This window comes from Nematolebias whitei, chromosome 10 (genome assembly GCF_014905685.2).
Source record: "Nematolebias whitei isolate Nwh7 chromosome 10, NemWhi1, whole genome shotgun sequence".
Lineage (NCBI taxonomy): Eukaryota > Metazoa > Chordata > Actinopteri > Cyprinodontiformes > Rivulidae > Nematolebias > Nematolebias whitei.
Genome location: NC_056507.1, coordinates 22381854 through 22393310, shown reverse-complemented (window position 1 = coordinate 22393310; position 11457 = coordinate 22381854). Strand labels below are relative to the sequence as shown.

The 11457-nt window shown below is 38.4% G+C and overlaps 1 protein-coding gene across 1 annotated transcript in view; it reads left to right on the top strand.

Moving 5' to 3' along the window:
- Positions 1–9500, top strand: part of rfx4 (regulatory factor X, 4) — a 21208-nt gene extending 11708 nt beyond the window's left edge. The window contains exons 4-8 of the mRNA XM_037683197.1: positions 1678–1797; positions 5124–5285; positions 5377–5536; positions 5619–5757; positions 8750–9500. Of these exons, the coding sequence (XP_037539125.1) occupies positions 1678–1797; positions 5124–5285; positions 5377–5536; positions 5619–5757; positions 8750–9022 (854 nt within the window). The 3' untranslated portion in view covers positions 9023–9500. The remainder of the gene's footprint in view (positions 1–1677; positions 1798–5123; positions 5286–5376; positions 5537–5618; positions 5758–8749) is intronic.
- Positions 9501–11457: the final 1957 nt, after the last annotated feature.

Sequence of the window (11457 nt, the reverse complement as noted above, 5' to 3'; positions counted from 1 at the left end):
GGTGCTAAATAATTTAAAATAATTTATTTTAAATAAAAATTCCATGGCAATCGTGTGGCTCATCCATCAATCATTCAATTGTCTGTCGTGTCCAATCTTATTTTGAAAAACCGTGATGGATCAAATCTGCAAAAAATGAACCGCGAAGTAGCGAGGGACTGCTGTAGTATTAAGATAACTACTTTGATTTCTTTTACTACTACTACTATTACTGGTACTACTACCACTATATCTGCTAATACTACTATTACCACTACTACTACTACTACTACTACTACTATGACTATTAGTACTAGGATTACTACTACTACATTACTACTACTACGACGACGACTAATACTATGATTACAACAACTACTACTGCAATTACTGCTATTAATACTACTATTATTATTACTACTACTACTACTACTACTGATGATGATGATGATGATGATGATGATGATAATAATCATAGTAATAGTAATATTATTACAGTTGCTATTTCTATTATTCCTACTACTACTATTACTATGAATCCTACTACTGCTACTATTATTCCTACTACTACCACCACTATAACTACTACTACTACTACTACTACTACTAATAATAATAATAATAATATGACTGCTACTATTACAATCACTACTACAACTATTGCTATGTCTCCTAATATTGTAACAGCTACTACTACTATTATTAATATTACTATGAATCGTACTACACTATTATTAATATTACTATGAATCCTACTACTACTATTATTACTGCTACTACTTCTACTACTACTACCTGTAATTAATGCTTCTTGCACATGCAGCTGTCAATAAAAGAGGGACTTGGATTAATCCAAAAATTCTGCTGTTGAATTTCAGACATTTAAATCATTTATTGAAATTATTGAAAAAGGAAAAGTCCTCCTGCCAGGTAAATTCACCAGCAGTGAAACAGCAACGATAGACTAAATTACTTTGACTATAAATGAAAGATTCTGTGATCCATATTATCCCTGGAATAATTTGAATCAGTTCAAGTTTCTCCACAGCATGATGCTGGGGGAGGAAGGAGGAGAAAGTAACATGGCTGCTGCTGTAACAAGTTTGCAGTGAGTGTAGAGCAGTAAACATGAAATAAAAGAAAATAGATTCTCTTTCTACTCTTGTCCTTTGGCCTGTTTTTGAATATCAAAGCCACAGCTGGTAGCAGTGTTTTCATAAAGCACAAACAGCTAATTAACAAAAGCCGCCCCTCCCCACCTCCCGACGTGTTTGTCTTTTTTTTTTTTTCCATTTTATGAGCGGTCAGTATTGCACCCTGCTCCCCTGAATAGCCACAAGTGTTTTTATTATGCACACGGCGAGGACAGCGAGCGGCACAATGACACAGTTGTGATGACGCTTCCCTGCATGCCTCAGCCTCAACTTTCCTGTGACCCCCGGGGGTCAACGGACTTATTTCTGGCTGTGAGTCGGTGCATGGAAACGAACACACACGCAGGACGTGATGTCATCATTCACAAATCTGCTTTGTTTCCTCTTTTTTTATGTCTCTTTCTGCTATGTAAAGTGGGTAACTATGTATTTGATTGCAAGTGTGGCTGTCTGTTAGCAAAATATCATGAACCACTGGACAGAGTATTTAGATGTTTGTTTTAATTGATCAAATACCACATGTGTGCGGTCTGTGTGTGTGCAGGGTCTTTCCACCTGATTCACCTCATGTTTGATGACTACGTGCTCTACCTGTTGGAGTCGCTCCACTTCCAGGAGCGAGCCAACGACCTCATGAAGGCCATGAAGGGCGAAGGAAGTCCAGGTGAGGCAGCAGCTGCAGGCTGATCCTTCAAGTGACCTGGTTCCTTCAAAAATGTAACTGCTTTCATACTAAAATACCAGGGTTTGTGCAGGGTCCTACGTAGGTCATGAAAGCTTTGAATGTACAGGTGCTGGTCATAAAATTAGAATATCATGAAAAAGTTGATTTATGTCAGTAATTCCATTCAAAAAGTGAAACTTGTAAATTATATTCATTCATTACACACAGACTGATATATTTCAAATGCTTATTTCTTTTAATGATGATTATAACTGACAATTAATGAAAACCCCAAATTCAGTATCTCAGAAAATTAGAATATTACTTAAGACCAATAAAAAAAGGGTTTTTAGAAATGTCGGCCAACTGAAAAGTATGAACATGAACAGTATGAGCTTGTGCAGCACTCAATACTTAGTCGGGGTTCCTTTCACCTGGATTACTGCAGTAATGCAGTGTGGCATGGAGCCGATCAGTCTGTGTCACTGCTCAGGTGTTATGAGAGCCCAGGTTGCTCTGATAGTGACCTTCAGCTCTTCTGAATTGTTGGGTCTGGTGTATCACATCTTCCTCTTCACAATACCTTATAGATTTTCTATGGGGTTCAGGTCAGGTGAGTTTGCTGGCAAATTAAGAACAGGGATATCATGGTCCTTAAACCAGGTACTGGTAGCTTTGTGACTGTGTGCAGGTGCCAAGTCCTGTTGGAAAATGAAATCTGCATCTCCATAAAGTTGGTCAGCAGCAGGAAGCATGACATGCTCTAAAACTTCCTGGTAGACGGCTGCATTGACCTTGGACTTCAGAAAACACAGTGGACCAACACCAACAGATGACATGGCACCCCAAACCATCACTGACTGTTGAAACTTGACACTGGACCTCAAGCAACATGGATTCTGTGCCTCTCCTCTCTTCTTCCAGACTCTGGGATCTTGATTTCCAAAGAAAATGCAAAATTTACTTTCATCAGAGAACATAACTTTGGACCACTCAGCAGCAGTCCCAGGAGAGACGCTTCTGACTCTGTCTCTTGTTCAAGAGTGGCTTGACACAAGGAATGTGACAGCTGAAACCCATGTCTTGCATACGTCTGTGCGTAGTGGTTCTTGAAGCACTGACTCCAGCTGCAGTCAACTCTTTGTGAATCTCCCCCACATTTTGGAATGGGTTTTGTTTCACCATCCTCTCCAGGGTGCAGTTATCCTATTGCTTGTACACTTTTTGTTCTACCACATCGTTTCCTTTCCTTCACCTCTCTATTAATGTGCTTGGACACAGAGCTCTGTGAACAGCCAGCCTCTTTAGCAATGACCTTTTGTGTCTTGACCTCCTTATGCAAGGTGTCAGTGGTCGTCTTTTGGACAACTGTCAAGTCAGCAGTCTTTCCCATGATTGTGTAGCCTACAGAACTAGACTGAGAGACCATTTAAAGGCCTTTGCAAGTGTTTGGAGTTCATTAGCTGATTAGAGTGTGACACCAGGTTTCTTCAATATTGAACCTTTTCACAATATTCTAATTTTCCGAGATACTGAATTTGGGGTTTTCATTAGTTGTCAGTTATAATAATCATCATTAAAAGAAATAAACATTTGAAATATATCAGTCTGTGTGTAATGAATGAATATAATATACAAGTTTCACTTTTTGAATGGAATTACTGAAATAAATCAACTTTTTCATGATATTCTAATTTTATGACCAGCACCTGCAATAATCTACAGTTTTAGGCCATAATAAGTTCAAATCTATCCCTCGATTATCTTCCGCTCGATCCGGAGTCGGATCGCGGGGGCAGTCTCAAATATGTCCAGATTTGGGCACACTCGTTCATTCTTTGCTTCTTCAATTAACTTTTTTTATTTTTAACATGCTGTTGGCATTCTGTCACTCTGTAGTTCTAGAGGATTTTAAATCTCATTACTGGTACTCTGTAAAAACCAAAAAAACACCACAACTCCCATGTGTGATGGGATGTATTTGTTTATCGACTTGTGAAAAAATCTGGTTGCTTTGCTCCTGAAACAGATTTGTTGTATTTTATTTTATATATTTTTTAATGATTTTGATTGAATTTGAAAAGAGGCATTGCATTTTACTTTGGAAGAGATTTTACAATAACTCAACATTGTCTTCATAATTCATGTATGTATTAAATTTGAATCCTAATGGTTTTTAAAATGTCTTCAGTTTAACGGCCTGAAAGTAGCAGGAATCCTTGATTAGAATAATTATTTGTGTTGTTTCCATTTCTGTATAAAATAGAAGTAATTTATTGTTTTTCTGCAGTCTGTAAAACTAAATCACAGAATTAAACACGGGTTTAGTTTGTCCGTTTGTAAATTCAGCTAGTGAATTAAGCTACTTCAATAGGTGATGTGTTTTTTAAAGTGACAAACTTTTTCCTGAAGACTTTTTAGATTTATTTTTATCCTTTCTGCTTTTTATCTTGTGTTTTTGTGTGTGCCAGTGTCACAAATAATCTTGGACAAAAGACCTTATTGGACATTAAATTACATTTTATCTTCATTTTACGTCTGACACATTCATAAACCGATAAATAAAGTGATAAAAATAACAAAATACTAAAAAAACTAGAATAAATTATAAACAAAAGTCTGCAGTTATCACTGTTAATTTGATGCTGGGGTTTGTTTGTAATGTTATGATTGATTTAGTTGTGGATGTCATTGGATTTGTTGATGTTTTCAGCAGCATTTGTGACTTTTCTTTATTTTAAAACAACAAAAATGACAGTTTAAAAACCAAAACTGCATCATAAAATGAGAGCGTTGGAAACTTTTTTGAAAAAAGGATAATAACCTATTAGTTCAGTCCATGAAACAAAACAGTTTAAACATGGTAATGTCTTTTAATTTTATTTTTTTTTCTTAAAGTTAAATGGTGTGGAGAATTTGCAGATGTTTGTTCTGAGTGCATTAATCAGCTTTAAGCACATTTTGAACTATTTTTATTTTATGTTATTTGTGTGGACAAAATAGAAGTCCAGTTTTTGAAAAAACTAAGATCAGGACTGAAAATATTTGTGAAAATCAATCTTTTTATTTTGTAGCTTTAAAGATTGGACTGTTATAGTTTTTGTGTTTAGGGATAAAAACTTTCACTCTGCTCTTTTTGGGGGTTAGATCCTCAGCTGGGTCATTTACTTTGATCTCTTGAAGTTCTTGAAGCATTTATTAATTTTTACATGAATGTTTTTCACATTCTGAACGTTTCAGTCTTTGCAGAAGAAACGTCTCTTTAAGGCCAAACACTCGTCTGGTCTTTGTGGCTCTGATCATCTGTTGTTCCTCGACTCTTTCAGCGGAGCGAGAGCAGGAGTTCACGCTGACAGAAACCACCCCCACCTCCCCGTCTCCTGGATCCTACTCTCCCGCACGCTCCGTCCAATCCGTGGACGTGTCCTCGGCCAGCTCCCCCACCGCCGCCCTGTCCCCGGAGTACACCGGAGTCACCACCTCCACAGGTGAGACCGGACTCGCTCGCAGATGAACGAACTCCGCTCTCCGTCAGGTTTCACGCCGTGTAGCCACAGCATTTACTTCTGTGTTCACCAGGCGCCGTTCAGTCATATACCTGGTCCCTTACATACACAGTGACAACAGCAGGCGGCGCCACGCCGGAGACGGGACAGCAGCTGTCCTGTATGAGGAGCAGCCCCCCCGTCCCTCCCCCGTCCTCCACCCACAGGATGCCGGTGTACAGAGAGGAATACGGGTAATTATGACAATTTTAATTAACGCCATCAGGGTCGTTTCCAAATGTTTGAAGTCCTTCAGGTTGATTGTTTGTTTTGTAGGTACACCGGTAGCTACAACTACGGCAGTTACACCAACCAGCACCCCCACTCCATTCAGAGCCAGTACCAGAGCCTGGGCCACGACCCGGCCATCCCCGCCCCCCTCCACTACTCCGCCTATCACCGCTCCTCTGCACAGGTCAGTCTGACGCAGTCTGGTGGTCACTGGTATTAGGATGAACAGAAATACAAGTTGACTTTTTAGGCTTAAAACACAGCTTTAAATTAATTACATTTGCTTTTTAATGTGATTTAAGTCATAAGTGTGATGTTTTATTATAAACTAAAATACTCACAGAACACTTTTCTTAGGCTTAAAGACGATAAAATGTTAACATGTTCAGGCTTGATGAACTTTGAATTTAAAAGTGATTTAAAATATGTCGGAAGAAGAACAATGGACAGAAAGATGAGACGTTTTAAGGCACAGACCTTATGAAAAGTCAAATCTTATATCTGGAATTTAAATCAAACTTTAGAAAGTTCTCATCAAAGTGTTCACTTTCAAAAGGAGCATTTATAGTGTGTTGTTTTGTTTAGATATTTTTACTGAGGTACCATAAAATGAAACATCAGGTGGAAAATGTTACAGCTGAGCGATGTGAATCAAAATATATTAAAAGTAGCAAAAAACAAAAGGAAATGTATAGAAATTAAAGTTATTTGTGTTAAAAGTAGTGAGTTATGCCCTCAATGTAAAGTGATCTCTCCTAATGTTATGCATACAGATTATTATATATCGTATACCATATTTTTCGGACTACAAGATGTTAAAATTCTTTTATAAATTTTTCACAAAAATCAACAGAGAGCCTTATAATCCGGTGCACCTTTTTCTATTAATTCTGGTTGTGCTTACTGACCTTGAACTGATTTTATGTGGTACACGGCACTCAAAAATCTGTCAAAATGTTTTAGTTTAGCTTAATTCGCCTTAAAATCCAGTGCTCCTTGTAGTCTGAAAAATACAGTATATATTTTTTAATGTATTATCTGTTTACACATTGCAGAGCTGTTCGTATTTAGATACTTCTACTGTAAGAAGCAAAGAAATATGTAAATGATCCAAAAATGTGGCAACATGTCGGCCGCAGTTTGAATAAAAACTCGCTGATGTTCTTTATGTGGGAACGTGAGAAAGCAACTCAGAAGCAGGTTCCTGAGAGCACGAAAGGCCTCTGTGTCTAAACTGTTCTTTTAAAGGAACAATTTAAGAACTAAAGATTTAAACATGGTTAAACGTGTGTGTGTGGGGGGGGGGGGGGGGGAAGATGCGATTCAGTGACTGATGTTACTACTCGTGGTGTAATTTCACTCTTTGGTGGTAATTTCCTGTTGAGGCTGCTCCAGCCTGATGGGAGGAGATCAGCTGGGCCTCGGCGCTGCCGCTGCTTCTAAGTCCCTGAATCAGCCGAGGCAGACGGTGAAAGGTGGCTCTGCCGGGGCCAGAAGGGGCCCTGCTCGGGTACTCCTCCTTCCAGCTCTCAATGGTCTCTTCATCTGTTTGAGCCAGCAGCAGGGCAGAGGGGTGTTTATTAAAATATTGTTATTCAATGGTCTCTTTTCTGCTTGTGAACAACAGGCAGCTGAGAAGGCTGTTCTGCACTGACTGTCTTTTTCCATGAGCCCTCATAATAGAATCGACTGTCTTGTTTATATTTAGCAAGGAAAGGGAAAAAGGAGCTTCCACTTTTTATTATTATTCTTAAATAGACCCATTTGAGCTTAAATGGAGCACAATGCCTGCACTTTGTGAATGCAAGCGGTTGGACATGGAGCTGAAAACTCTGCCGGATTCCCATCTGTTCAAAGTATTTTGGTCAACAATCTGTGTCGTTTATGGTCTGTCACCATTGGCAACGCAAATAACAGTTTTTAATAAAATCCCTAATTTTCTTAAGTGGCTTATTTTTTTTGATTTGGTCCATTTTGACACTTCCTTTTGAGGCAATTTCCCCTGACAGGAAATGACTTTCTGTTGCTCTCAACTGAAGTTATGTCCTCTGTTTGGGGGAAATGTGGGTTATTGTTGGCACCTTTAATGATTTTTAAAAAAAAAACGTGTGTAACAATTGTTAAAATTTGAAGGGATAGTTTGATCTCTTAATGTTGGATTATTGAAAAGTTTATGAACAATCAGTATCTTACCTGTTATAGAGATATATTTTGAGTGACCTCATTTTGGAGAAATGGAGTTTAATTTGTGCTAATCTGAAGCCACGACCAAAGAGGATCACTACTGCCTTAACTCCAGTCTCTAAAGTTTCTTAGAGGTTCGCATGGACACTGTTTGACACAGAAGGTTATATTATTTGCAAAAATGCACAAAAACTCCTAAAATTTGATGAAGAATGAATAGTTACCTCAGTCGTTAGAGTTAAAACAAGCAGAACAGAAGATAAAATGAGCAAAACAAAAATGCTAAAACTAGAAACAATTGCTAAAAGCTAAATGTAGCAAAACCTTTGCTTTAAGCTAAAAGTTGTAAGACAGTAGCTAAAACTTTAAATTAGAAAGGCAACAGCTAAAAGCGGCATATGAAGATCACACGTTTACTGATGCTGAGTTCAGGGAACAGAGTTTTTGAAGGAGCTTAAGAGATCCCAATGTTTTTCTATGGGTACATTTTTTTCTCCACAAACTTAAATAATTAAAAAAAAACATAAAAGTAAAAAAAAAAATTCTGAGCATACCATTCCTCATTGAGCCAAATGTTTTCATATATTTAAAAAACACAAAAGTGTGCAGAAGTAGTTGGCAAGAGTTCAGAAGAAACTCTGACCTCACTCAGATTTTACCTGTAGCTCATTAATCTGGTCTGAACTAATTAATGTTTCTCCAAAATGAGGGTGTTCCAAATGCTATCTACAACAGGTAAGATATTAACTGTTAATAACTTTTCCACAAAACCTCATTAAAAAAAATCTGAATTGATTTAAGGCAGGACGTTTAGAAGGATACATTAAGTTCAGATAAAAAAAAAAAAAAGTTAAATTTAGCATCAAATGAGTTTTAAAGTTTTGCTTTTCTTTATAAATTAATCTGTAATTAAAGACGTGTCTGATCTAATAATCAGCAGTGAATTGTTGATTAATGTAACCTTAAACTACTCTTTCCTTTCTCCTCCCCAGTACCAACTCAACGGCCAGATGTCTCGAATGGAGCCCTGCTTGATGGGCAGCACTCCTCGGTTGCACCCCACGCCTGTCGCCCCCCGCTGGCCAGATGTGTCCCCCACTAACAGCTGTTACACCAGCCCACCTTTGCACTCGTCCCGTTACGCCACCTCTGGAGATATGTACTCTCCTCTGGGGCCCCGCAGGAACTCGGACTACGAACACTCGCAGCATTTTCCCGGCTTCGCCTACATCAACGGGGAGGCCACGACCGGCTGGGCCAAATAGCTCTTTGAACTCTGCTTCGGACATCTTCACACGAGCGCCGAGCCTGGGGACACCGGCAGCTGCAACGGCTCTGTCAATCACAAGAAGGAGGCTGAACTGACAGACGGTGTCAATCTTTGTAAAGATTGTGACGTAATCTGAGCGGAGGTTTGTTAATCTGACTTCAGCTGTCGATGGAAGGAATAGAAATCTCAACCAGATTATCAAACCGTGCAGCAAAAATAATTCGAAGAGTGCAATGCTGCTGCCATGCTGTGCCTTTGTTTTAAGGAATGCACACGTCTGTCAGGGTTCACACACACACACACACACCACTCCAACAACAGTCGAGCGTGTGTGTTGTCAGTGGATACTGACACCAGTGCAGCACCAGTAACAGCAGGTTTGCTGGTGTCCGCTCTGTGCAGAGACGAGCTGTACTGCCTTAACCCTCCTGGGACGCCAGATACCTGCAAGGTGACGACCATCCATGTGTTTTCATCTGACATATTTGTTTTAATGACTGAGTGTGTCAAGACAAGAAACGTATTCTGTTGCAAGCTTTTCTGCTACAATTCTGACTTTATATCCATGTGTATCTATATATAGATATAGATATATATAAAGTATGTATTTTCTGTAACATGTTTTCTTTTATTTTCTGTTACGAATGATTGTGTTTTGTATGAGTAGTAATGAATGCATTAACTTAGGGTTGTGTGTTTTATAATGCACTCAAAGCTACTGAGGACCTATTACCCTATGGGTATTTATAAAAAAAGGAAATTATCAAAGTGTACAGTAACATGAAGTATAGACACTTTTTCTGTAAATAAAAGCACTGGAAAGCATCTGTGGTGACGGTTAAACTATCACTGATGTGTATGTTGGAAATATCCTGACCATAAATAATTTCACAGTTTAAAACAGCCTCACTTGTTTTTGTTTTTTATTTGTCCATGGAAAGATCATGCACTATAATGTCCAAACATTACCAAGGTAAGGGCCCATCAACGTTCATAAAATAAACTTAATAAGGTTAAATCTTAACGATGAACATTTTTACTGAGTAAAAACTTTCAGCAAAATGCGATGTTTGTAATTAACTATGGTGGACAGCATCTACACTGCTTTATTATTAAAAAACTACAAGTTTTATGTAAAAATTAGAAGTTTTAAAGATGTTTTTTCTATAAATAAACTAAAATTTTATTTTACTTTCTTTAAGGGCATTTGCTGAGTAAAACAAAAATATTTAATGCAAAGTGCTTTTATTTGAAGCACTTCTAAAAAAAAAAAGTGCACTGAAACTCGTGTTGTGATTATAAAGAGACTTGTGGCGCGGCTGCATAAAGAAATGATCTGAGGAGGAAATCTTTAGCGGATATTGACGTTGACACTCAGGTCGGCTGATTAAATCGCTTTTTGCATCAAGCAAGTCCTCTGCAGTCGACGCCTCGGTCGTGAATCCTGCTGGACTGCAGCAATGTAACATGAAGGAATCGTTCTAATAAATAAAAACCAAGGCTGGGGTGAAAGGTCAAAGGCCACAATGACTGAGGTGCAACGACCCCAGCACAGCAGGACATCCTCTTCATAGGCCCAACCCTCCTCCACTATCACTTGAGTTTATGAAGATGGAAGGAAAAATTAAACATTCAAATTTTTCTTTGACAAAGTCATGTCGGTCAAAATATTCTGAAATATCTGCTGTATCAGCAGCATTCTTCCAAAACATCACTTTGAATCAAGTCGCAAAGTGCAAACCGTTGCTTTGATGCTTCTAATACGTTATGAATTATTGAAAAGGCAAAGGTGGATTGCTCATGTTTGTGGGTGTTGGCAAAATATCTCATGAACCACTCAACAGATTTTAATGAAACTTTCAGGAAATAATCATTGGATGTACATCTACAGTTGGATCCAAGCCAGTTCAATGTGGATGTCACAACATCTGGTAATTGACTTATTAAACAAACAACAACAAAAAGGCTATAATTCAGGCAGTTTTGCAGATATCGAGCTTCAAATTAGTGTGGTAGTAGCTGGTACTAACTCTTGAGTGCTACTCCCTGTGTAATGTCTTTGCCTAAACTTTGGCATTAGCTGTTGGAGTCCGAGTCAACCATTCTTGTCTGTTAGCAAAATATCTCACAAACCACTGGATGGATTTTAATTACACTTTCAAGAAGTAATCCTTTCTTTTAGCTATAGAGCTTGTTAAGTCAATCCAAATCAATAAATCAACATCAGCCGACACAAACATGCAGCTCAGTCAGTTTTACAGATAGTGAGCTAACATTTGGTGTGGTAGTAGCTGAGTCATTCACAACAGATACTCGAGTGTGACATCATGGACTCATTAAACATCTTACCTCTCCATCAATCTGGTTTCAGGAAACAACACAGCACAACCACTGCTTCACTGAAGGTTCTTAATGACGTTGTTGAAGCAC